At 45.1% G+C, this 23,725-nt stretch overlaps 1 protein-coding gene across 2 annotated transcripts in view; it reads left to right on the top strand.

The window, feature by feature from the left end:
* Window positions 1-833: 833 nt before the first annotated feature.
* STK26 (serine/threonine kinase 26) overlaps window positions 834-23,725 on the top strand; it is a gene marked incomplete at its 3' end in the record, with an annotated part of 52,805 nt that continues 29,913 nt past the window's right edge. The window contains exons 1-2 of one of the 2 annotated variants that reach the window (XM_084639408.1): window positions 834-1,160; window positions 1,252-1,369. In XM_084639408.1, coding sequence (XP_084495534.1) covers window positions 1,328-1,369 — 42 coding nt within the window. In that variant the 5' untranslated portion in view covers window positions 834-1,160; window positions 1,252-1,327. The remainder of the gene's footprint in view (window positions 1,161-1,251; window positions 1,370-23,725) is intronic. The other variant, XM_084639407.1, reaches the window with a different exon arrangement.

Genomic DNA, 23,725 nt, shown 5'->3' with positions numbered 1-23,725 from the left:
TTGGGGTTTAACAGTTATGTTGGAGGCAGCCGGTCAAGCAGAGAAACTGAGTCACAACAAGGTGAGCACTGGGTTCAGCACACCACCAGCAGGTGGCGGGGGGAAGCCAACGAGAAGAGAGGACTTTGCCAACTCCGCATCCTCCTGAAGGGAGGCTATGGAAGAACTGTGGACTGCTGGATGAACAAATCAAAACGTAAGACTTGCATTCCGAAATGTTAGCGGGATGTCAAGTTAAATATCGACCGAGTTGGGTTAAATACAGTGAAGCCTGTACAAAAGGCCACAATTACTTGGCAATTTCCCCTCTTGACAGGCGGCCTCAAAGGATCTGGGGCAAAAAAGGGGGGCAGGGGGGGAGGGATAGCTCAGTGGTTTGAGCACTGGCCTGCTAAACCCCGAGCTGCGAGTTCAATCCTTGAGGGGGCCATTTAGGGATCTGGGGCAAAAAAACTGGGGCTTGGTCCTGCTTTGAGCAGATGGGACGGGACTAAGTGACCTCCTGAGTCTCCCTTCCAACCCTGGGATTCCATGATCTCCAAATCCACCGCACCGCCTCCACCCTCCTGAGGAGAGCGAAGGCCACGGAGCCGCGGACCAGGGCAGGTCTCACCATCCCCCGGGACCAACGGGTGGGCAGGGGCCAGGCGAAGGGGCTGGCCGGCTTGCTCTGGTCCCGGGGGGTCCCAGCCCGGGGACCCCCACGGCTCTGGCTCCTGCAGGGGCGAGGCCCAGGCCCGTGCCGGGGGGGGCGTGGCGGTCTCCTCTCGCCAGGGCTCCTTCCCCTCGCACCAGCCGCCCTGGCCCCGGCTCCCCGCCCCGTGGGCGGCCCCGAAGGCGGGGGGCGGGTGACGCGGGGCCGTGTCCCGGCGGCTCCACCCCGCGCGGCCGGAGCCGAGGAGACGGAAGGACGGAGCCGCGGCCGCCCCACCGCTTCCCGGAGCCCAACATGGCGCTGGCCGCCGCGGCGCCCTGAGCCCAGCCCCGGCCTCGCCTCGCCGCCCCGCGCCCGCCCGCCCGCCGCCGCCGCCGGACCTTCCCGCCCCACCCCGCCGGGGCCATGGGCAGAGCGGGCGGCAGCCGCCGGCCAGGCCGCGCCTAGAGCCCCGCCGCCGGGCATGGGAGAGCGGCGCTAGGCGCCCCGCAGCGACCCCCGTCAGGTGAGCCCCGGGCCGGGGCCGGGGCCGGGGCGGGGAGCGGAGCGGAGCCCGGCCCGGCCTAACCAGCCTCCCTCCGGCTTTGTCCTTGCAGGCCCCGCCGCAGGCAGCCCCTCCCGGCCGGAGCCGCAGCCGGAGCCAGAGCCAGCCGCGGGCGGCGCCCGGCCGCCATGGCCCACTCGCCGGTGGCCGTGCAGGTGCCCGGCATGCAGGTGAGCGGGGCGGGCCCGGCGCGGGCGGGAAATGGAGGCCGGGGAGCGGGGCCTTGCCCGGAAGCGGCGCGGCCGGGGCCGGTGTCGGCGGGCGGCTCGGGCCGGGCGTCGGCTGCGGCCTGCGCGTGTCTGGCCCGCCCGGCCCGGCGTGACCAGGCCGCGACGGGGCCCGGCCCGGCCCGGCCCGGCGAGTCCTTGGGCAGGACCTTGGGCCGGGGCGGCGGGTGCCGCCGCCGCCCCCCACCCCGCTCCTGGCTCCCGCAGCCCCTCGGGCGCCGCGCCCGCCGGGGGAGGGGGTCCCCCTGACCGCGCTGGGGGGGCTCGGGGGAAGGCGGGGTCTCGGACCCCAACGCCTTGGTGGGGGCGAGTAGGGGGCGTTGCCGCGCCCCCCGCGGGGGCCAGGGCTGCCCCCTCAGCGCTGGGGGGGCCCCGGCTTTGTTCAGAGGTAGCCGCCCCCCCCCCGCCCCCAAGTGCTGTTAAACCGAGTACTCCGGGTTCGTGTGAAACGGCATCGCAGCCCAGCTGGCCAGGGCAGGCCAGACAGGCCGTCCCCGGCTCCTGGCACTGGGCCTGGATCGCAGGTCCCCGGGGGACCTTCTGTTGAATGGGAAGAGATGGGGAAAGCGGAGCCCTGCCTTCCTCCAGGCTGGCAGCTAGGCTGCTCCTAGGAGGTGTCGGTCTGTTGGCAGTTCGCAGGCTGGGCCAGGCCGGGAACCTCCCTGGAAAAGGGGGGCTTCTGTGTGTTTGTTGCTGCAGCCTGAGCTGGGGCACTTGACAGTTCGCTCCCTTTGTTTTGGCAACGATAGCAGCGGTGTCCCCGCCTGTCCTTTCCCCTCTTTCGAACGTCCTAAAACAGATTTAGGGTGGGGTTTTCAAATGACCCTAAAGGAGTTGGGCACCAAATGCCCATTTCTATGGGATTTGCGCATCCAACTCCTTAAGCCTGGTCTATGCTAGGAAATTAGCTTGTTATAACTGCATCTCTTGGGGGCTCTGTCGACCTAGCTACTGTCTGTCCGGGAGGTGGACTACCCACCCTGACACGCGAACCCCTCCTGTAGGTGTAGATAGCATCTTCACTGCAGCCGTAGCACGGCACAGCTGCGTACCGGTTTATGTGTAGACATATCCTTATTTTCCTTTGAAAATCTGAGCCCTGTAACTTTCCCAAATGAATGTGATGATCCATAATATTGATGCTACAGTGTTTTTTCAAGACTGCAAGCCATTTCAGCCCCCCCCCCCCCCCCGAGATGTCCTATTATTGGTATGTCTTAGTTTTTGTAAAATAAATATATAACATATTTGTCTCTTAATAGTTGTGTCTAATGTTTCTAGTAACATCTTTCTCTCTTTTTCCTCTATCTAGTTTAAATGTCACTTGTTTCTTTCATACTTTTTTTAATTGGGTGAGTGGTGTGTGAAAAGTAAGAGAATTCTTCTGAGATGGTGTATATTCATAAACTCTGGAAGGCTTTGTGCCAGAATCATGGACGGGACAGCTACGACAGAAAACACCGAACCATGCAAGATGGAAAATGCAATTACTATTTTCAAGTTTTCCCTTCATTTTGCAGTCATGCCTGTGAAATCAAGGAAGACATTAATACAATAGCTTTTAGGATGTGTGTTGGATAATTCTATGTAGAGTAAAAGAAGTTTTGAAGCTGCTAGTAACAATATCTTGAGTGTGATTAGATGCAGCTTGTAAGTATTTGTGGAATGTTTACCCAAACACTCTAATTGTACGCTTTCCAAAAATGAACTTTCAGCAAAGTAGGCCAGGCCAGTGATAACATTTGTAAGGATAAAGTTAATACCATTATTTCTGAAGATCTGCGCAATTTTTGTACTTTTCTAAAATCTGTTGAATTTCTCCTTTCAAAGAAATTGCTTCACCAACTTTTTGATGGTACAGACAGATGTGAAACCATACTTTTGCCATACCAATTTAACCTGCAAATACACTTAATCTCCATAATGACAGGTTTCAGAGTAGCAGCCGTGTTAGTCTATATTCGCAAAAAGAAAAGGAGTACTTGTGGCACCTTAGAGACTAACCAATTTATTGGAGCATAAGCTTTCGTGAGCTACAGCTCACTTCATCGGATGCTCAAATAAATTGGTTAGTCTCTAAGGTGCCACAAGTACTCCTTTTCTTAATCTCCATACTATGTCAATATTATTGATGATACATTTTTAAAAATTAGAAGCAAGGGAGAAGTCTTACTTTGAGCCTTTTCTTTTTGTTGTGTCCCATGGTGTGACTTCTCTTGAGAGAATTTTCCTATATTGCTTTGATAAGCATTTTGGACACGTTTTCTATCTAAAAATTCTATAATCTTGTTGCCCATTTCTTTATCTTATTTAATGTTTCTACTTTCTTGGGCTGTAGTATAGTTCAACAAGGACCCTGACATAATTTAAAGCACTGTTTTCCGATATTAAACTTTATATCGGAAGTTTACATTTCGTAAAAGTAGTACATTTCCTTCCACTACTTTGTTTTTAGTTTAACCCAAACTCCTTGATCTACACATGTAGACTTAAAGCACATTTTCCTTAAGTGCTCATAAGTACATCTGAGTAGAATTGATGTTTTCTCCGTGAGACTATTTTTTTATGAAGACAAGTATAAGAAACATTAAAAGCTTTTCTAGAATATAAAACATTAAAAGCTTTTCTAGAATATAAAAGATTTTGAGTTTAGTGTAAAATTATTCTGCATGGTATTCCCCTTTGCACATTTTACTGTTCTGTGACTGTTAAAGAAACTATGAAAGAAGTCATTAAATCAGGGGTGGGCAAACTACGGCCCGGGGGCCACATCCGGCCCTCTCGATATTTTAATCAGGCCCTCGAGGTCCCACCGCGAAGTGGTGTCCGGGGCTTTCTCTGCTCCGGCGCTCCAGCCAGGGACGGAGTCAGGGTATTGCCCCAATCCACATGGCTCCCGGAAGCAGCAGCATGTCCCCTCTGGCTCCAGCGCATAGGGGCTGCCAGGGGGCTCTGTATGCTGCCCCTGCCCTAAGTGCCGCCCCCGCTGCTCTCATTGGCCAGGAACCGCAGCCAATGGGAGCTGCAGGGGTGGCACCTGCGGAGGGGGCAGTGCACAGAGCCGCCTGGCCGCAACTCCGCATAGGAGCCAGAGGGGGGTATGCTGCTGTTTCTGGGAGCTGCTTGAGGTAAGCGCCCCTCAGAGCCTTCCCCCCGACCACCTCCAACATCCCTGCCCCAGCCCTGAACCCCCTCCCATCCTCCAAACCCCTCAGTCCCAGCCCAGAGACCGTCCTGCACCCCCAACCCCTCATCCCCAGCCCCACCCCAGAGCCCGCATCGCCAGCCGGAGCCCTCCTGCACCCCAGCCCCAATTACATGAGTATTCATGGCCCACCATACAATTTCCATACCCAGATATGGCCCTCGGGCCGAAAAGTTTGCCCACCCCTGCATTAAATGATTAGGAGATAGGAATGGTTTTCTTTTTTTTTTTTAATTTGAATTAGTATTATTTATTGAAGGTCACCTGAGTAATTATTAAAGCATTACCTACTTCTGGTCGGTGTTAAAAATAAATGCATGAGGTTTGATTTAAGAAAGCGTAAACAGATCCGAGTATGGTGGAATAAGATCCAAAAGTTATGTTAAAATTAGCACTGTGGGAAAGTTTGTCTGTAATCTCAAACCATCATCTACCATGTAATGTTGGAAGGATTTTTTTGTTTTTGTTGTAGTGTAGGAGTTGGAAACAGAATTTATGGAAGGGAATGTGCTGTAGCTATAACGTTTTCAGCTATATTATGATAATACTTTCCCCTTTCTGTCCATTATTTAATTATGCATAAAAGCAAAATAACATTCCATGAACAAAAACAATGTGATAATCTATTATATTGCTTGTAGACTAATTTCCAGACAGAAATTTTGTTAACATAGTTTTGAAGATGCACAGAGATTTCTTCTGCTCTTATTAGAAAAAGCCCTTAAAATGTTTATTTAATAGAAAAACAAAAATCCAAATGCTGGAAACTATGGAAAGTCCACACAAAGGTCGCTAAAGCAATCCTAACTTTGCCCTTACATTACCGCCCTGACAGCAATAGGAGACTCGGACAATCTTATTAATTACACAGGTTTATCTCATGAATAGCTATGAAAACACTTAGAGTGGGTGCATAGACTCCAAAATATTTTGTACAGCTTATACTCAGTTCATGAAATAACATGTGCACGGTAACTCCTCACTTAACGTTGTAGTTATGTTCCTGAAAAATGCGACTTTAAGCGAAACAGTGTTAAGTGAATCCACTTTCCCCATAAGAATTAATGTAAAATGGGGGGGTTAGGTTCCAGGGAATTTTTTTTCACCGGACAAAAGACGTATACACACACAGAGCGATGATGATTGTGAAGCTTGGTTGTGGTGGTGAAGTCAGAGGGTGGGATATTTCCCAAGGAATTTCTTACTGCTAAATGATGAACTAGCACTCGGCTGAGCCCTCAAGCGTTAACCGATTGTTGTTAATGTAGCCTCTCGCTCTACAAGGCAACACGAATGGAGGGAGAGGAGACAGCGTGGCAGACAGAAACACACACCCTGTGTGTGAGAGAGAGATGCGCGTTGCTCCTTTAAGTACACTGATCCCACTCTAAGTACAGTGCCTTTTTACGTTAATCAGCAAGCTGAGACAGCAGCTGCTGCCTGGAAGCTCCGTCCGTCCTGAGCCCTGTTGTGTCCACCCTCCCCCCCGGCTCTATGGAAGATTGGGTAAGCTGGGTGCAGGAGTGGGAGGCACCCTGACATTAGCCCCCGGCCCCCACACCCCCAGCAAGCAGGAGGCTCTAGGGAGCAGCTCCAAGACAGAGGACAGGAGCAGCACATGGTAGTGGGGGGAGGGAGAGCTGAACTGCTGGCAACTGAGACTGTGCTGGGCGGCTGCCGCACAGGGAACTTAGGGGAGTGGGGAACTGATAGGGGGGCTGCCGGTCCACCCTGGTTCCAAGCCCCCTCCAGCCAGCTCCAATGGGCTGCTCTTCCTGCAAGCAGTGGACAAAGCAGGTGACTGCCAAACGACTTATAAGGGAGCATTGCACAACTTTAAAAGAGCGTGTTCCCTAATTGATCAGCAACGTAACAATGAAACAATGTTAACTGGGATGACTTTAAGTGAGGAGTTACTGTAATCAGGAGTTGCTAAGTACAAATAGCCTGCTAAATACATTTTCTTCTGTAGGTTCCATATGCACAGAACCTAACAAAGCTCTGTGTGTCTATGTATTCACACTTCTAAGCCAAACTCATAAAATTACAGCACATAGATTAGAAGAGTAAAGGCTAGCATGGTGCTAAAGCATCATGTTTAGTGTTGGAAACGTGTATATAGCACTAATGCTCGGAGGTTCAGATTTTTAACATTCTACCTGCAGATTATATAAATAGTATGTTCTACAAATTTAAGATTAGAACAGAAAGTGAGAGATGAATGGAGCTAAAGGAGCACGGTTAAGGTTGCCATTGATCTGAACCATGGTTTTCCATGGCCTCCAATGTGTGTTTGGAATTTGTTTTGTAAAGTAACACTAATTTTAATAATAATAAAAAAAAACAGAGCATGAAAATTTAAAGTGGAAGGAAGAGTTTAAAATAGCTTCCTACTGCTAGAATAATTTAGTGTCTCTCTCTGAAATCCTATTCCACAGAGGCCCCCTGAAGAAAAGTGCTTCTAGGTATAAACTGTGAGAGCTGTCTTGCACTAACAGTTTGGGGGGTGAAGTATAGGTATTCCTGAAGTTGGAAGAGGGATGTGTTGGGCTGCTTAGTAGCAGGGCTCATCTCCCACTGCATTTCTTTGACTTAGCTGGCCAGGCGTGTATTTGGAAGGGCCACATCAAATACAGATGAGCAAGGCTTTAATATCCCTTTCATTTCAGATGGGTGCAGCTTGAGATGAGTCTTTGCTACTCCAGCCCTTAATATTTTACTATGAAAATCATTTGAAGTTGGTCTTTCCAGCTTTGATTATTTTCTAAGTGTAAAGATGGATAACCAAATAGCTTGAGAGTGGACAGTTCAACACTTAAGAATTAACAGGAAAATTGCCTTTAAAGTTCCTGATGAATCATTTGTGCTTTCCAAAGGCAGTCCTTAAACCCTGTGTGGAAAATACAATTTTTGCTGGTCTTTGTGGTTCCTGCTTTCTCCACCAATGGAAAATCACTTGAGAAATAACATCTTCTAGTTGGAGGAGTGGTTGGTGAACTTTTCCTTTCCTGCTTCTAATTTGTATGTTATCAGAATTCATCTAATATTCAGCACTGGTGGAAATGTCTTGGAATATTCTATCTATTGGGTACAAGGAGTAAGGGGGATTACGTGGAGGTGAAGATATTTTGTGAATTATTTATGTCTCCACCTCTCTCTCAGGTGGGAGAAGTTTACTGGAGAATATTTGGCTGATTGACACTTATCCCATGTGGGTTTCAGAGTAGCAGCTGTGTTAGTCTGTATCCGTAAAAAAGAAAAGGAGTACTTGTGGCACCTTAGAGAATAAGAAATTTATTAGAGCATAAGCTTTCATGAGCTATAGCTCACTTCATCGGCTCCGTACTGTGGAATATATAGTGGGGAAATTTTATATACACAGAGAACCTGAAACAATGGGGGGAGGGATAGCTCAGTGGTTTGAGCATTGGCCTGCTAAAGCCAGGATTGTGAGTTCAATCATTGAGGGGGCCATTTAGGGATCTGGGGCAAAAATTGGGGATTGGTCCTGCTTTGAGCAGGGAGTGGGACTAGATGACCTCCTGAGGTCCCTTCCAACCCTGATATTCTATGATTCTATGGGTGTTACCATACAGACTGTAACAAGAGTGATCAGGAAAGGTGAGCTATTACCAGCAGGAGAGCAGGGGTTGGGGGTGGGACCTTTTGTAGTGACAATCAAGGTGGGCCATTTCCAGCAGTTGACAAGAACAATAGGAGGGGAAATAAACAAGGGGAAATAGTTTTACTTTATGTAACAACACATCCACTCCCAGTTTTTATTCAAGCCTAAGTTAATTGTATCCAGTTTGCAAATTAATTGCAATTCAGCAGTCTCTCTTTGGAGTCTGTTTCTGAAGTTTTTTTGTTGAAGAATTGCCACTTTTAGGTCTGTAATCGAGTGACCAAAGAGATTGAAGTGTTCTCCAACTCGTTTTTGAATGTTGTAATTCTTGACGTCTGATTTGTGTCCATTCTTTTACGTAGAGACTGTCCAGTTTGGCCAATGTACGTGGCTCAGGGGCATTGCTGGCACATGATGACGTCTATCACATTGGTAGATGTGCAGGTGAACGAGCCTCTGATAGTGTGGCTGATGTGATTAGGCCCTATGATGGTGTCCCCTGAATAGATATGTGGACACAGTTGGCAACGGGCTTTGTTGCAAGGATAGGTTCCCGGGTTAGTGGTTCTGTTGTGTGATATGTGGTTGCTCATGAGTATTTGCTTCAGGTTGGGGGGGCTGTCTGTAAGCAAGGACTGGCCTGTCTCCCAAGATCTGTGAGAGTGATGGGTCGTCCTTCAGGATAGGTTGTAGATCCTTGATGGTGCATTGGAGAGGTTTTAGTTGGGGGCTGAAGCTGATGGCTAGTGGCATTCTGTTATTTTCTTTATTGGGCCTGTCCTGTAGTCGGTAACTTCTGGGTACTCTTCTGGCTCTGTCAATCTGTTTCTTCACTTCAGCAGGTGGGTATTGTAGTTGTAGGAATCACATCAGCCACACTTTCAGAGGCTCGTTCACCCTGCGCATCTACCAATGTGATATAGAATCATAGAATATCAGGGTTAGAAGGGACCTCAGGAGGTCATCTAGTCCAACCCCCTGCTCAAAGCAGGACCAATCCCCAGTTTTTGCCCCAGATCCCTAAATGGCCCCCTCAAGAATTGAGCTCTCAACCTTGGGTTTAGTAGGCCAATGCTCAAACCACTGAGCTATCCCTCCCCCCATGCTGGTGTTGGTGCTGGAAAGGGGCAAAACCAATATTGGGAAAGTAGTCTCCTTCATTCTTTCTACCACCTGGTTCCAGTCTTTCTTTCCTTGCATACCCCTGTTGTCTGGTGTTGCCACCCGCCACATGCCTGGTTTCCTTATGCCGTAAATATTCTTCTTTCTAGTGGCTCCTTTGGCATCTTGTGTAGTAGCAACCTCTGGTGAAGGCAGCAAGGCAGGCTTCCCCTTGTTTCCATCCATCTTCTTTTACTGACATACATGTTTTCTTGCAATGAAGAGCCTAACTTCCTGCAGAAGCAGAGAGGAGCAGCCAGCTCCATGTGACCTGTCAGATACTACAATGTGGTCCACAATTTGAGGACTACTGGATTAATCAAAAGCTTGGCTGAAAAGATGAGCTTTGCTCTCTACTTTGAAAGTTTAACAAACTGGCTCAGCTGGACTACCAGGTCAAAGTATCCTGTGGCTGGGCACTGGGGATCCTTAACTGGGAACATTCTTCTTCCAAACCTTGAGTGCCTGGCAAGGGACTACTCAGAAGAGGTTCAGTTGGTCTCGGAATGGGTACAGGAGGAGGAGGAGATGGATAGTGCCTATGTTTTGCAAACTATAACAGCGTGTTAATTTTAACCTATAACACCTTGAACCCAGAAGGAGATGAGAAGCCAGTCCATGGCATAAAGAATGGATGAAATAAGACTTTAAGTTTAGTAAGGAGTAAATGGGGAATGCTGCTTTAACACCTTGAGTTCATGCACCTGCAAAATTAGCTTACTTATTAGGCTTAGATACTGTATGTTTGGAAATGTGTCAAACTCTCAGTACCTCTAAATTATCTTGTAGCGTCCTTATACATTGCAGTTATGGGAATATTATCACTGTGTATATGACTTACTACTGAGTGTGAGCAGTGCTGGATATAAAGTGCTTAAATGTTTAAAGGAAGGCATTGTACAAACAAAACTCTGGGAAGGATCCAGTCAAATATCTGTTAATTTATTCTTGCGCTCAGAAATTAATTGCATTCAGTTGGTTCCACAGTATCTTGAAGCAACTTTAAATTGTTACTGCTTCAGTATATACTGGGTGCTGTAGAAACCAGAAATTTGTCTAGTGAAAACTGATAAACCTAACCCTTTAGGATACCAAGTTTCTAAACTGTGACTTTTGTGGCTTCCTTGTTTTCTGGCACTGTGATTTTTGGGCCATAGAAAAAATGCATAGCTAGACATTAGGAAATTATAAAGGGCTGTGGAGTATTTGGCTCTTAATTTAAAGTGGTTCTGCTCTGAAAAGCAATTTGTGGGATTCCATGTTCAGTCTTTCAGCAGTTTATGTATCAGATGTGCTTGGTGTGCAAGTACATTTTTTTTCTAATTGCTAGCCCTACAAACTCAATTTGAGTTCTAATAGCCACGCTGGGTTCCTTCCATCTTATGCATCACCAATAATAAAAGTTCTCTGTGACAAATTAGGCTTCAGTAACACCTGTGATGTCTTATTGTCTTCAAATTATGCTGTCAGTGACTCCGCGTGCAAAGTGTTTGCCTACTCTGGAGTTGTACAAGTGTAGCTGATTGGAACTTCATAGACAGTGCTGTTTATGATGCATGAGATGGGATAGAATCCAAAGCACTCTCACCTGTGGTTTTCTTCAGATTTAAGAGGAGTAAAAAGCTGTGAAAACTCCCTTTTGGCAGAAGATCCGCCTCTGAATTCAGATGGAGGATCAGGTCTGTTGAGTAAGATGGTGGTGTTTATATAGTCATTTTTCAGAATGCCAGCTGCACTAATGGCTCTTGGTTGAGTTGGCTCAAAATATACATTTTGAAAAATGTAAACTGATAGAAATGTTTTCATTGCTGTTAAAAATATAAGGTTAAAGGCCTTTTTAACAAAGCATTCCCAAAACGTTGTATCTACACTACATGAGAACTTGGAAGTGAAACCAAATAGTTATTCATCTTCTTCACCAAATGAGAGAGATGCAAAAATTGTGCAGCATAAATAATAGAAACTAAATTAGGATTTATAGTAAATTATTTCAGTGTCTCCTTATATAATAATGGAGGTAACCACGTATCTAATCTTGGACTCTCTAGGCTGTCTTTAATGAAATATAAAGATTTCTCTTGTGAATTTGTAAAAGTAAGGCAATCTAAGTTAGTCCAGTAAAGAGAAGATTTTAAACCTAGGTGTCAGTTTCTTCCTGTCTAGAACACTAGTTCTTGTGAGTCTGTCTGGGTACTTATCAAATTTCCATCCAGAACAAGCTCTAGAGAAATAAGCTGTGTGATTCAAAAGAACATTTGACTTGGCATGTGCATGGTAAATCAAAGAATCTATATAAAAATGTTTTTTATTCATGGCATTGTAGTGAAAAAAGGAAGTTTTCTAAGTGAAAAACTAGGGTATTTATGTAGATCTGCTCTTTATTTTGTTAGATCTGTGTGCGCGTCAACTCTACAGAAGGGGTTATATTAAATATTTATCTACCATTTGGTCAGTACTTAATATATACTTTGGCACTCATGGATCTTTACACCTTTTATGTCTCATTCTGACTGGTAAAGCCAGTACAGGTGTTCAGGTCATATAGACCTGATTTAGGAAAACATTACTATTTTGGAAGGCTACTCAAGAATATGATTAAATGCTTTCTTGAATTGGGGTCCTATTTAGTAGATATGGTATAGCCTTACATATCTTGGGGGAATTCTGCGCCAAAAAATGAAAAATTTTGCACACAATATTTTAAAATTGTACCAATTTTATTTGTCAAAATAACACTATATAATCATGCCAGTTTCAATTATTTTGGTAATTTATTTCAAAACACCTGTCAGCAAGTATGTCTGTAACAATACAGACATTCACAAAAATTCCCCCAGGAGTGGAGAGTTAAAGAAACCCATACAACAACCCAGTTCCTGTTTCTCTTTTGCCCCCGAGCCCAGCCAAGTTAACAAGTGTTTGAGCAGCTAAAGACCCATCCAGTAATAAACATTGCACCGTGTGCCACAAGCTACCAACTACAAAGATAGGTTAGAAATCATTAAGAGATGGAAGCAAAGTTAATTTTTTAAATGTACACAATACTGCAGATAATGCACATGTATTATTCAAATAAAGTTCAAGTGCAGAAGATGAAACATGGCACAAATCCAGTCAGAAAAGCCCTGTGTAAAGTGGGGCTAAAATATTGTTTTTTTACAGATACCACAGAAATTTAGCTCACTACTTTCCATAGATGGTTACCAAAATTAGACATCCAGAAACAAATTTCAGTGGCTTAAAATAAGGCAACCAGTGACTGAATTATCCAGTAAAATTAAAGATATACGCAAACTTATTTGCTAATTTGCTCAGAAAATGTTACTAGTTAGCAATAATTTTAGTTTTTTCCTCATACAGAGAAGTTACCCAAAAAGGACATCTGTAAAGATTTTTACTTCTGCAACATCTGCTGCAAGGAAAGATCTCACTAGACCACCTGCCATGTTGAACTTCAGAGAGAATTGAGATACTGGCATGGAGTAGCTACTGCTGTTCTCTGAACTTCTGCTTTTGGCATATTGAAAAATGTCAGCAGTTAAGAGAACCAGGAAACATTCATATCTAAGTGAATATTGATCTACCCTTTTTAAGGAGATGACAAAAGTTATGTAATTGAGTGTAAGAGCAACAGAATTACTTGGATTCATCCCAAAAGAACCACACTAATAGGGTGTCACAATATTGCTTGTTTAATGTTCAGCTGATGAACTGAATGAGACTTTTCCAATGTATTATTGAACTACACTTATTACAGGGCACGTTCCCTCCCTTTAAAGCAAAAACAAAACAATATAGAAAATAATTGCTCACTATAATCAGTAAAACAGAACAGAGTTAGACACATTTGCCATACGTTCAAAAAACAGCCAATGTCAGTCATTTTATAGGAATATAAATATACACTCCTGAGGAAAATCTGTGGCCAAACAGTAAAAATTCTGTGCCAAAAAAATAAAAATTTTGCTCACAATATTTAAAAATTCTGCAAATTTTATTTGTCAATAAATAAATGTGGAGGCTCCAGCATGGCAATGGGGAGCACATAGCTTTAAGCCATGTTCACTGTGTAGCCGGCTGATACCCAACAGTGACCCCCATGAGATTTGTTTGAAGTGTCCCAGGGAATCACACAGAAAAAACAAGTCCAGGATCTGCAAAAACTTTTGCCCTTGAACTCAAAAGGAGCGGGATCTCCACTTGAGGGCCCTCTTCATGGAGACTGCACTTGGTCCTGCCTTGGAGCCCTCCCAAGTGGACTCCACACCTAGTACTTCAGCGTCAGTGCGTAGTGAACTGCTGGCGCTGGAACCTGCCTGGCACCGTTCCCCCTCGCCAGTGCCTAAGAAGCGGCTGAAGCCCAAGGGCCCGTTGGTACCTCAAGACAAGGGGGCTTCCAGCAGAGGACCTGTGTTGGGCCACGTGCCCGCCTGGAGCTACATGGGGATACTGCTGTGGTTCGACCCCCTAGCCCAGCCAAGGATCCAACTCCCGGGAGCGGCAGGGGATCCCAGCCCCTCGTAGGGCCACCTGTGCCCGAGGTGGCCCTGGCGGCCAAGGACCATGTAGGCCAGCCGGCACCACAGACACCAAGCCAGGCGATGGACCCAGTTAAGGCCCAGACCTCTATGGGCAAGCTCCCTCTAAAGCAATGGAGGGTCCCTGGACCGCAGGCATCGATCCCTGGCACCGCAGCCTTGGTCTCCTGTTAGAAGACCCAAGTCCCTAACACCAAGGTCGCCACCTATGAGGCACAGGGCATCCAAGTCATGATTGTGATCCCCGTACCCATGGTACCACCAGGCCTCCTGCCAGAGATCGCCGCAGCCCAGTCCCCCATCAGCTAGGCCATCCCCCCAGTGTCTATTCCTCTTGGTGTGGGATCATTCCCAGTCGTGGCACCGGTCTCCAACTTCCCGGTACCACTGTTCATGCTGGCACTGTTCCTTTTCCTTTCCTTACCGGTCTCGGACGAGGGTCAGCCGACAGACTTGGACATCTAAGGCTCCGCCCTGGTCACCAGAGGGGAAGTGGTCCAAGTCAGAGGGAAAGTTCAGCCCCTCACCTAGGAGAGGCAAATTGCCAATGGCCCATGCGACCGGTGTGGTGGCATGGCAGCAGGCCGTTCAGTGGCAGTACTGGATCCCATGGGGTGTACCCCCCAGCCCTCCCCGATGACTTCAAAGAGCACCAGGACCTGCTCTAAAGAATGGCTGCTAACTTGAACTTGGAGGTTGAAGAGCTAGCGGGGACCTCTTAAATGTCGTACTCTCGTCCACCCTGGCCCAGGTCGTATTGCTCGTCTACCCGGGGTCCTGAAACTTGCCAAGTCTGTGTGGCAGACTTCCCTTTCCATTCCATCTACCTCCAAGAAAGTGGAAAGAAATATTATGTCCCGGCAAAGGGATTTGAATATCTGTACACCCACCCTCCAGCAGGGTCCCTGTTAGTGTCTGCTGTCAACAAAAGGCCCAGGCAGGGCCAAGCCAGTGGCACACCCAAAAATAAAAACGCTAAGAGACTGGACTTGTTTGGCAGGAAAATTTATTCAATGGCCAGCATGCAATGTCGGGTATCTCACCATCAGGCCCTGCTAGACAGGTACAGCTTCAACTTGTGAGACTCCATCAGAAAATTCAAGGAGGGTTTTCCATAGGACCAAGCCCAGGAGTTTGCTACCTTAGTGGACGAGGGGAAAGCGGTGGCGAGAGGTGCCCTCCAGATGGCCTGGGTTGCTACAGAGTTGGTGGCCAGGGTGGTCTCCTTTTGCAGTTGTCATGAGGTGCAGATCCTGGTTACAGTCCTCCAGGCTGTCCCAGGAGATACAGGCTACCTTTCAGGACCTCCCGTTTAAGGGAACAGGACTCTTCTCTGATCTTAGCAATGCACGGCTCCACAGCCTTAAAGACTCCCGTGCCACCCTCTGGTCCTTGGGCCTGCACACCCCTCAACAGGCTTGAAAGCCATTCCAGCTGCCGTTGCCTCTGTCGACATTCAGGATCAGAAAAGAGAGTTGTGCTTGTACTCCTATATTCTCATGGCCACAGTCCAGGTTGTGAACTGTTAAACTACAAAGCTGATTTTGTTCAAATTGGATTCTATGGCATGCACTAAATTTTATGTAAGGAAGAAAATCTGTATATAATAATGTGCTAAGTCTTCTCATATTATAAAAATGATAAAATGCCTTCTAAAATAATGTCTTCCTGTGAAGACACTTTTGTTCATTTAGCAATAGCCATTTTACTGCTGAAACTTAAACCTTTTCAGTATTCAGAAAATATTGCATAAATATCATGACTCTGTAGTTTTTTCTTATTGGCAAGGCTTCAGTGCTGCTGTCTCTTGGATTGGAAGGGTGTGGCAAAAGTAAAAGAAGCCGTCTTGTGAACCGATAAGCACTGCCTGCCAGCTGAAAGGAAATATGTTGCTGTTAAAAGTAAAAGGCAGACTTACTGTTCCATGCATCATTTTTTCCTTTTATCTGCCTTTGCTCGTAGAAGTGGCTTCTGTAATCTCTCAGTATAGTAGGATTTTGAAAGTAGTGCATAAAATGGAGAGAATAATGCAAATGCCCTCCAATAATGAGAGCATTTACAGACGACAGTTCTCTCATCTTCAGACTTCTGATTGGTTATAAAGTGTTCAAATAGTTCATCGAGTTAGGTTACCTAACTGTTTAAACATCCTTTTGTTCTACAACAATTCAACAAATTAGATGAATTTTGTTTTGGAAGAGAACAATTTGCTGACTGCTATAAGAAACTGAGAACCAGTTTTAAATGCTGGTGTGGTGGAATCTGTCATTGGATTTAGACCAGGCTGAGGTCTGAAATAACAAAGGGCAGTTAACTTTTTTAGCTGTACAATGTTGTTACTAAATGAATCCATTCCAAATCATGATAAAGATCCAATGGTATCGTTTGCATATTTTTCATTCCACTGGTTCAACTACCAGGCAGTACTTTCCTTATGATATGAATGTTCAAAGTCCACGATCTGAGGTCAGCAGCATCTGAGCAGTGGAGGAGATGTCATAGGTCTAAATTAATAAAAAATATAATGAATAGATATCTTCCTTTTTTACACGTTGGTGTCAAATTATATTTCTGTTAAAATTCAAAGTCAAATCATTACTAAGAATATGCCCCTTGTGTCAAAACGCCTCTCCTTTCCACTCCCTTCTTTCTACCTAGTGCACACTGTACAAGTAAAAGCAGTTAATCAAGAGACGTATGTGAATGTTGGGGGGGTGGGATGGGGTTCTTGCTCATCTCTAAAGAAATGTGTTTTTGTTTTTTGAGGTAGGCTGATCCTTCTGCCTTTTGTTTTTGGTCACTTTCTGCTGCTCCCCAAACCTCTCCTTCCTCTGCTGCCAAGATGGAAAAATAATTTGGGGCTAGAGAGAGTGATTTGGGGCTGGAAACAGAAACACTCCTTTCATTAACCCAGTTTGTGGCCAATAATAGCATGTATCTACTCTAGAAAGGTCAGAAAAGTTTTATCTTCCCTTGAAGTTCCCAGAGCAGCCTTTAGTGCGCTGCTCATTTTAAGAAAGCAGTGGTATGGTGTCCTCCGTAGAGTTTTGAAACAGCAGAGTTCTTCTGTGACTACAGTTGTCTCAGTGAAAACAGAGTTCTCCAGTAGGCAGAGCCCCTTTATGGCCAGAAGTGACAGTAAAGCAGGGCTTGATTTCGCAGGAGCCCCACTGTGTCTTCAGAGGGATCCAAAGGCCAGAGCACATAGCTCTGAATATGTTGGAACTCAGATCTGGTTGCCTAACAGCCATCTGTGTCTCTCTGAAACGGAAACGTGGCGTGAAGCTAGAAAACATGGCTAGGCCACACTTGCTGTGGAAAGTGTATAATTTATTTAAAAATCATCCCCTTTGGAAGAAGATGACGTGAGCCTAGAAGACCAGCGGTTATGTTTGCCCTAAGATGGGTACAATGTTTAACACTATCTTTTAAAAAAGATAGGAAATTACATATAAAAAAAGCACATTAAATGAGTGTCATTAGGTTGCAAAGTCAAGCAGTTGCAAGGTAGACATGCCAGAGTTACTGTTGTTCATGCAACCTTAGTTCTGCTCCCTAGTGCATCAATGTTGTACATTAAACAAGGTCCTGCGGCTCTTGGAAAGCATTAAAGCAATGGTCCTGTGGAAACATGTACTTAAAGAGTATATCTCAATGCCTACAGAATCAAAGGGAATTGGGGGAGCTCCTGACCTGTGTGGTCTCCTTAGTGAGGAGGGTGGCTGGTGGGTCTGGAAGCTAATTGGGGAATGGTGGGAGGAAGGGCAGCTTGACTCTCCTTCCTGCTCTTTCACTGCCTCCAGCTTGCTGTCTTTAGACCAGTGTTCTAAGTACTGTGTATGTAATGGATGGTTCTTTCCTTGTGCTTACATGTTGTCAGTTTGAATACTTTCTCTGGAGCACTTCAAATAGACAACGATAAAGCTCTTGTGTTTTCTTCACAGCGGCTTTGTCCTTACCTTTTCTGTTGCTCCTGAGTGGAACAACTTAATTTTGTGAAGGGCCAGTTTAATTTATAACAGAAGGATGTTAGTTACTTACAACCAAAATATCTACCCATCCTTGTTATGGCAGTTACAGGCTTAAATGTGACTTTAATATCAAATGTGTATTGTCACAAGAAAAATCTGCAGTTTTCACCCTGGTTCTAAGAGTCAGGCTGGGTTCTTTACTGGTCATGATGCAGGAGAGGAATCTTAGATTTATACCTGTATAATCCATTGCCTTCAAATTATGCATTCAGTGACATCTGTGCAATCCCATCGTACAATGTGTTTGCACAGCTGTAATTAATTGTAACTCAGTAAACATTTTTTTTGAAAGGAATAGAATCCATGTCTCTTAGGTATGTTAGCTGTGTTGTGCAAAGAAGTAAAAAAGTAGTAAAAACACCTTAGCATATCTTTAAAAAGTCTGACTAAATATATATGCAAGGAACAGATCTTCTGAGTAAGATTTAGAACCATTCTTCACAGTTAAACTGAGCGATCAGTTTTTTTCTATCTCTACTCAATCTGAATCTCTTTTAGACCTGAAAATTGCTGTTTGCTTTCATTTAGAGTGGGGGAATCCTTTACATGACTGTTGTTTATTTTGATACTGGTCTCATCGTTTTTTACCTTTATTCAAAGGTGTGGATATGCTCAGTTGGGGCTCAGGGTTAGGGTCAGGGTCACATAGGTAATTAAAATAGACTGTAGTGATTTGGTGAATCTTAAATCTATCTTCAGTTCATGCCAGCTGGCATAACTTCAGTGCAGGTAGCTACTCTCTGAGACATAGTCTAATTTCTGTTTTACAATACTTAAAAAGTACTCTAGATATGAAGTGCACCAGGATATTTTAAACAATAAACTAAACCTACCGGTGGCCCTATCACATGGGCATTCTCTCCACTTTAGACAAGTAATGGAGGCACAAAACACTGGGCATGTCTACACGGGGATAAAAAACCTAAAGATAAAATGTGTACACAGCAATTTTTAGCCCTGCGCCCTGAGCCCAAGTCAGCTGACCTGGGCTGGCTGTGGCCATGCTGAGGGGCTATTATCTCCATGTAGATATACCCACTATGGTCACCTAAGAAGTCTGGGTTCTAACCCTGATGCTGCTATGAGTCTCATGGTGTTGTACTTCAGCCACAGACCTTCCTTCCGATGCTTGCTATAAGATACAGATAATAGATTACTACCAAGTCACTAAATATTCAGCTTTGACTGTCAATAATGAGAGAGATCAGACTGCTTTTTGTTTCTAGTTATTGGTGTTATCAGTGGGTTGTTGTATCTGGAACTATCTATTAGGCAGCCACAGAGAAATATAATAGTAACTTCTTATAGCAGCAGCCAAAGTTCCCCATTTGTATTGGAGCTCTATAGTACTAGGCATGTCACAAACATAGGCAAATGGGCATTTTAGTACTCTAACCAAATTGGCAAAACTTTTTGCACTTCTGGAAGCATTTTATAAAATCTTTTAAACCTTATTTTTGAGTAATGTCTCAGTGTAGGTGAACTACAAGCTCTGGTAACTGACCACACCTACATTAGAAGAGGATTTCTGTTTCAAGTAAAACCCAGGAGACATCTAAAAATCCGGAAAATGTAATAGCTTCTCTGGGCGGGGTGTGGGAAGTATTGTCAAGTCAACAGAGTGAACAAGATGGTGTTTGGACACCACTCTCCAAAGGAATCTTGTCAGAGTCCATGATACCCGGTTTTTATAAGGCTGAGAAGATGCATCCAGCTTTTGGTTTCATTAGATCAGCCTGTATCTGAGACATTTTGGAATGGTTGTTTTCTTGCTTTTTTGTTTGCTCGTCTTCGGTGATATTGACTTGAAAGCCATCTTGGGGGGAAAAGGCCGTTTTGTGAAGTGGCAGCAGCTAGTTTCAAGATTATTCTGCTTTGGAAGATCTGCAAGGCAGCCATACAGAGTGTATTGCTTACTTAATTAGACATTGTTCTGAGCAGAAGTCTAGCTTTCTCCCTATTTCCTGTGTATGAACGGGTTGTTTATGAGTAGTCAACCCGTGTTCTATAAAATTGATATCCTTCCCCTTTTCTTAAATATATATCTTTTAAAAGGGCAGCTGATATAACATACCCAGCTTCTTTTTAAGAGCAGGAACACAATATGGTAAAAGCTGTTTTATCCGGCATGTTGGGGGAATGGGGGAGTGCCAGTAAGTGAAAAATGCCAGTTAACTAAGAGGGAGGGAGTTTGGGTGTGGGAAGGAGCAGCAGGTTGGGGCGTGGGAGGGGGTGCCAGATCCAGGGGGGCACTCATCTCAGGCGGCAACCTGTGCTGATTACTCCTAGGCAAAGGCATAGCTAGGCAGCTCTGCGCGCTGCCCCCATCTCGCCCCGCCCGCTAGTTCCGCAGCTCCCATTGGCTAGGAACCGCGGCCAATGGGAGCTGCGGGGGCAGCGCCTGTGGGCAGAGGCAGTGCACAGAGCCGCCTGCTGCACCTCCACCTAGGAGCAGCCGAGACAGGGAGCCGCCCAAGGTGAGTATCCCCTGGATCCAGCACCCCACACCCTCACCCACGCTGCCAGCCTCGCGCTAACCGGCCTATAAACTGGAATTTCAATGAAGATCTGAAATGCCGATTTATAGAGCTTTCCGGGTGCTGAAGTGCCCAGAAAACCAGCTTTTACTGTATATTGGGAAGTTGCTGGAAGCAGGGAAGAAGAGAGGTTGGAAGATTAGCCAGTCAAGGTTTTGGAGACGATTAGGACCTGGTCTACACTTAAGTTTTGTCGGCAAAACTTATGTCTGTTCGGAATATGAAAAAAATTCACAGCCCTGACTGTCATAGCTATTCTGGCAAAAGCCCAAGTGTAGCTGAAGTTGTATTGGAAAAGACTCATTTAGCCAGAGTAGTTTATTTCATTGAGGGAACTGGTATGAGCTGCATCTACACTAGGGGTCTTTGCTGGCATAATGCTGACTCTTTCCTGCTCTTATGCACAACCTTTCGCAGATGTTCTTTTCATGGAAAGTGATGGAGTGCATGAACTCCAACTACCATACGCTCATTCTATTCACTGTCTTAACAGATATGATCCTTCAGTCAGTATTTCTCTGTGCAAATAAAGCTTTGTAGCATTGCATTGGAATGCGTTGTGCATCTAAGTTTTTATGAACTTCTCTTGGTTAAAATTAGGGTGCCCAGAGGGCAAGTGTGAAAAATCAGGAGGGGGGTGATGGGTAATAAATGACTATATAAGAAAAAGTCCCTAAAATCAGGACTGTCCCTATAAAATCGGGACATCTGGTCACCGTAGTTAAAATACTCTCCCTCCATAAACAACAACAAAACATGGCTGAAAAGAAGTAGCCTGAAAGACAGGGAAATTGAGAACTGGGAAAGGCAAAAACAAGGCTGTAGCTGCATGTTTCTGAACTTCATACAACCAGTGATGTAAGACTGTATCTCAAATGATACAAGCATGCTTGGTAATTAATTTAATATGTAAAGGCTTACCACCTTGTATCTCAGTACTTGGCCATAGCTGAACTGGAATATTGGACCTGATCCTGGGCTGTGCTGCAGATGCTTTTTCCACACTGTGAGCACAAGGGAGCCGTAAAGCTGGGGAGATCCTCTTATGGCCAGCTGCCCCAACATAAGGAAATCCTTTGGATTGTCTCCTAGTCATGCCGCATAAACTGTGTACGCCCATGCACACTCTGGTGTAAGGGGGAATGACTGGAAGAAACCAGACATGACTGGAGCTTCCTTGTACCTTGGCCATTCCCAACTACTGTATCCACCTGTTGCTGGCTTCGGCGCCTGGGGGAAGTTAGAACAGTCTCTTGGACTGTTATTGCTCACATTAGGGAACTAGACCTGCGTTTTATTGATGAAGGATTGGGGAAGTGCAGTGGTGGTTTAAGTGACCTTTGTCTACCCTTCCCCACCTAGAGTTGCTCTTTGGATTTCTCAGTCACATACAAAGATCTGGGCCACTGGCCGCAGGCATTTAGCTTCTATTCTGTCAGATCCTGCAAGTAGCTAGGCACCTTCAACTCCTATTAATTTGAATGGGATTAATAGAGGGTGTTCTGCCTCAAAAGATACCTTCAGGGAAGCAGAATTGAAAGCAAGTTACTTTCCCTTCCAAGGTGGGCTCCTGAGATCGTCTTTCCCACCTGTGTACTGTGGGATGAGTGGAAAGGGTGATCTTGGGACTTAACATGGAACAGGAGTTGAAAGATATCAAACAAGCACCAGCAAGCCCGTACTTCATTGCCACAGCACACAGGGGATCGGGTTTCGTCTCTACTTTGCTTGTAGCAACATTATCAAGTCTTCACATGAACAATCTTGGAAGGGGAAGGGTAGATGGTTCCCCTGGAAAGTCATAAAAGTTTACAAAATCCAAAGAACTAATCAGTGGTACGTATACCTAAATTTGAGTAATACCAATGGAAGAGAGAGAAACATTTATTCTAGCTGAGGGTTATTCTTTCCCAAAGAACAGATGGACTGAAAAGTAAATCTCAGAAAAAAATATGCATCAACTACCTAGTTTCTGTGACCAATACGAACATAGTGCAAGGAGCTTAAAGAGAAGCTTCTCATGAAGAAAAGAGCTCCCAAGCTCTGCTGAAGATCTCTTCAGTCTCATCCTTAGGCCAGTTGTACATTTCAAACTATTTTGCCAATGTTGGTCAGGGTGTAATGAGGTCTGATTTTGAGACATAACTGTACTGGCAAAAACCCTAGCTTACGCGTGGTTATACTGGCAAAACTACACTTTTGCAAACTTACTTTGGGGGTGAGGGTGAGGAGGGCTGAAATAAACTGTGTTTTTGCAAGCATCATTTTGCTAGTATAGCCTGTCCACACGAGAAGCACTTTGCTGGCATATTATTTTGGTATATCTAAATCTGCAAAGCCTTTCAAGTATAGACTGGTCTTATTTACTTCTGCCCTGATCAGTGGCAAGGAACACAATGACCAGCATGGACCTAAGCACACAGATCAAATCATTTGGCAGTTTCTGACCCTTCCAATGGGTTAGGTTCTTATGGTATTCGCTCTGTATGAAAGATTCACATTCATGCTCATCTTACTCCTAGTGTGACGAGAAATAGTACAAGGCATGTAATAAGAGCAGGCTTTCATTTTGTACCTGTGACTCTGCCAGATTCCATAGCGTCCCAATCCTGGGGAAGATTTAAAAGCAAGACTGAGAGTTGGAAAATTCCATCAGAATTTTTAGCCTTCTAGAACCAGAAGAAACAGAGCTTCATGATTATCAGCTTGCTTCCTAAGGGGGAACAATTTGGCAAGCTGGGATTATCGCACAATCATATTTCTTTGCAAATTAGACTATGCATTTTAATAAACTGTTGGATTTTTTCATAATAGGAGGAATGCTGCTTTTTAAAAAGAAAACCAGAACCTGGGACCTGTATCTCCAGGGTTTTAGGGAAGTAGAAACCAGAGAATTAAAAAAAAAAAAAAATAGTTTCTTAGACATTTTACTTCCTCTTCTGTCTTCAACAATAGCACCTACATGTTCTATTTATATTGGCATGGACTGAAGCTGTGGTAAATGTCCTGTGCTTTATTCATTGGTCCCAGTAGTACTAGGAGCTGATTTTCTGACCCACATTGCTTATGCAAAATACATTCCTGGTTAGCAGCATTGGGGTAATTGACTTTTGGTGTTTAGAAATATCTTGTAAAAGAGTAATTTTTTGATTATAGAACTGTATTCCAAATATATTAAATTTATAATCTAAAGCATTAATAC

This window comes from Lepidochelys olivacea (assembly GCF_965140295.1).
Source record: "Lepidochelys olivacea isolate rLepOli2 genome assembly, chromosome: 9".
NCBI lineage: Eukaryota > Metazoa > Chordata > Testudines > Cheloniidae > Lepidochelys > Lepidochelys olivacea.
This window is presented reverse-complemented; position numbering and strand designations above follow the sequence as displayed.